The sequence below is a fragment of the Nestor notabilis genome, unplaced genomic scaffold (genome assembly GCF_000696875.1).
Source record: "Nestor notabilis isolate BGI_N333 unplaced genomic scaffold, ASM69687v1 scaffold3194, whole genome shotgun sequence".
NCBI classification, from domain to species: domain Eukaryota; kingdom Metazoa; phylum Chordata; class Aves; order Psittaciformes; family Psittacidae; genus Nestor; species Nestor notabilis.
Window position 1 is genome coordinate 3,292 of NW_009924063.1, and position 303 is coordinate 3,594.

At 56.8% G+C, this 303-nt stretch overlaps 1 protein-coding gene across 1 annotated transcript in view; it reads left to right on the forward strand.

Annotated features, from left to right (window-relative positions):
• The first annotated feature begins 176 nt into the window (after positions 1-176).
• PAH (phenylalanine hydroxylase) overlaps positions 177-303 on the forward strand; it is a 36,171-nt gene continuing 36,044 nt past the window's right edge. Inside the window, exon 1 of the mRNA XM_010012443.1 lies at positions 177-218. Coding sequence (XP_010010745.1) covers positions 177-218 — 42 coding nt within the window. The remainder of the gene's footprint in view (positions 219-303) is intronic.

Genomic DNA, 303 nt, shown 5'->3' on the forward strand with positions numbered 1-303 from the left:
CTTGGCACTGTGTCTAGGGGAGGGAGCTGGGTAGAGGGGGGAAAAGGGATGGTTTTGCCTCACTTGCTCCACTTTAAATACCTTTGCACAGAGCTCTGGCCACTGTAGTAAGGTCAGAAGGCTTCACCTGCAGTGACAAAGGGGCCTCCCTGCGTGGGCATCACTGCCGCTGCAACATGGATGCACAGCACTGCAAAATGAATGGTGACCCTTTCCAGGTAAGTGACGGGGTCTGTGTGCCTGCTCTTTGCAGGGCACACACAGTCCCCCGACTGTGACTGCCTTCCTCCTGCCACCACCACC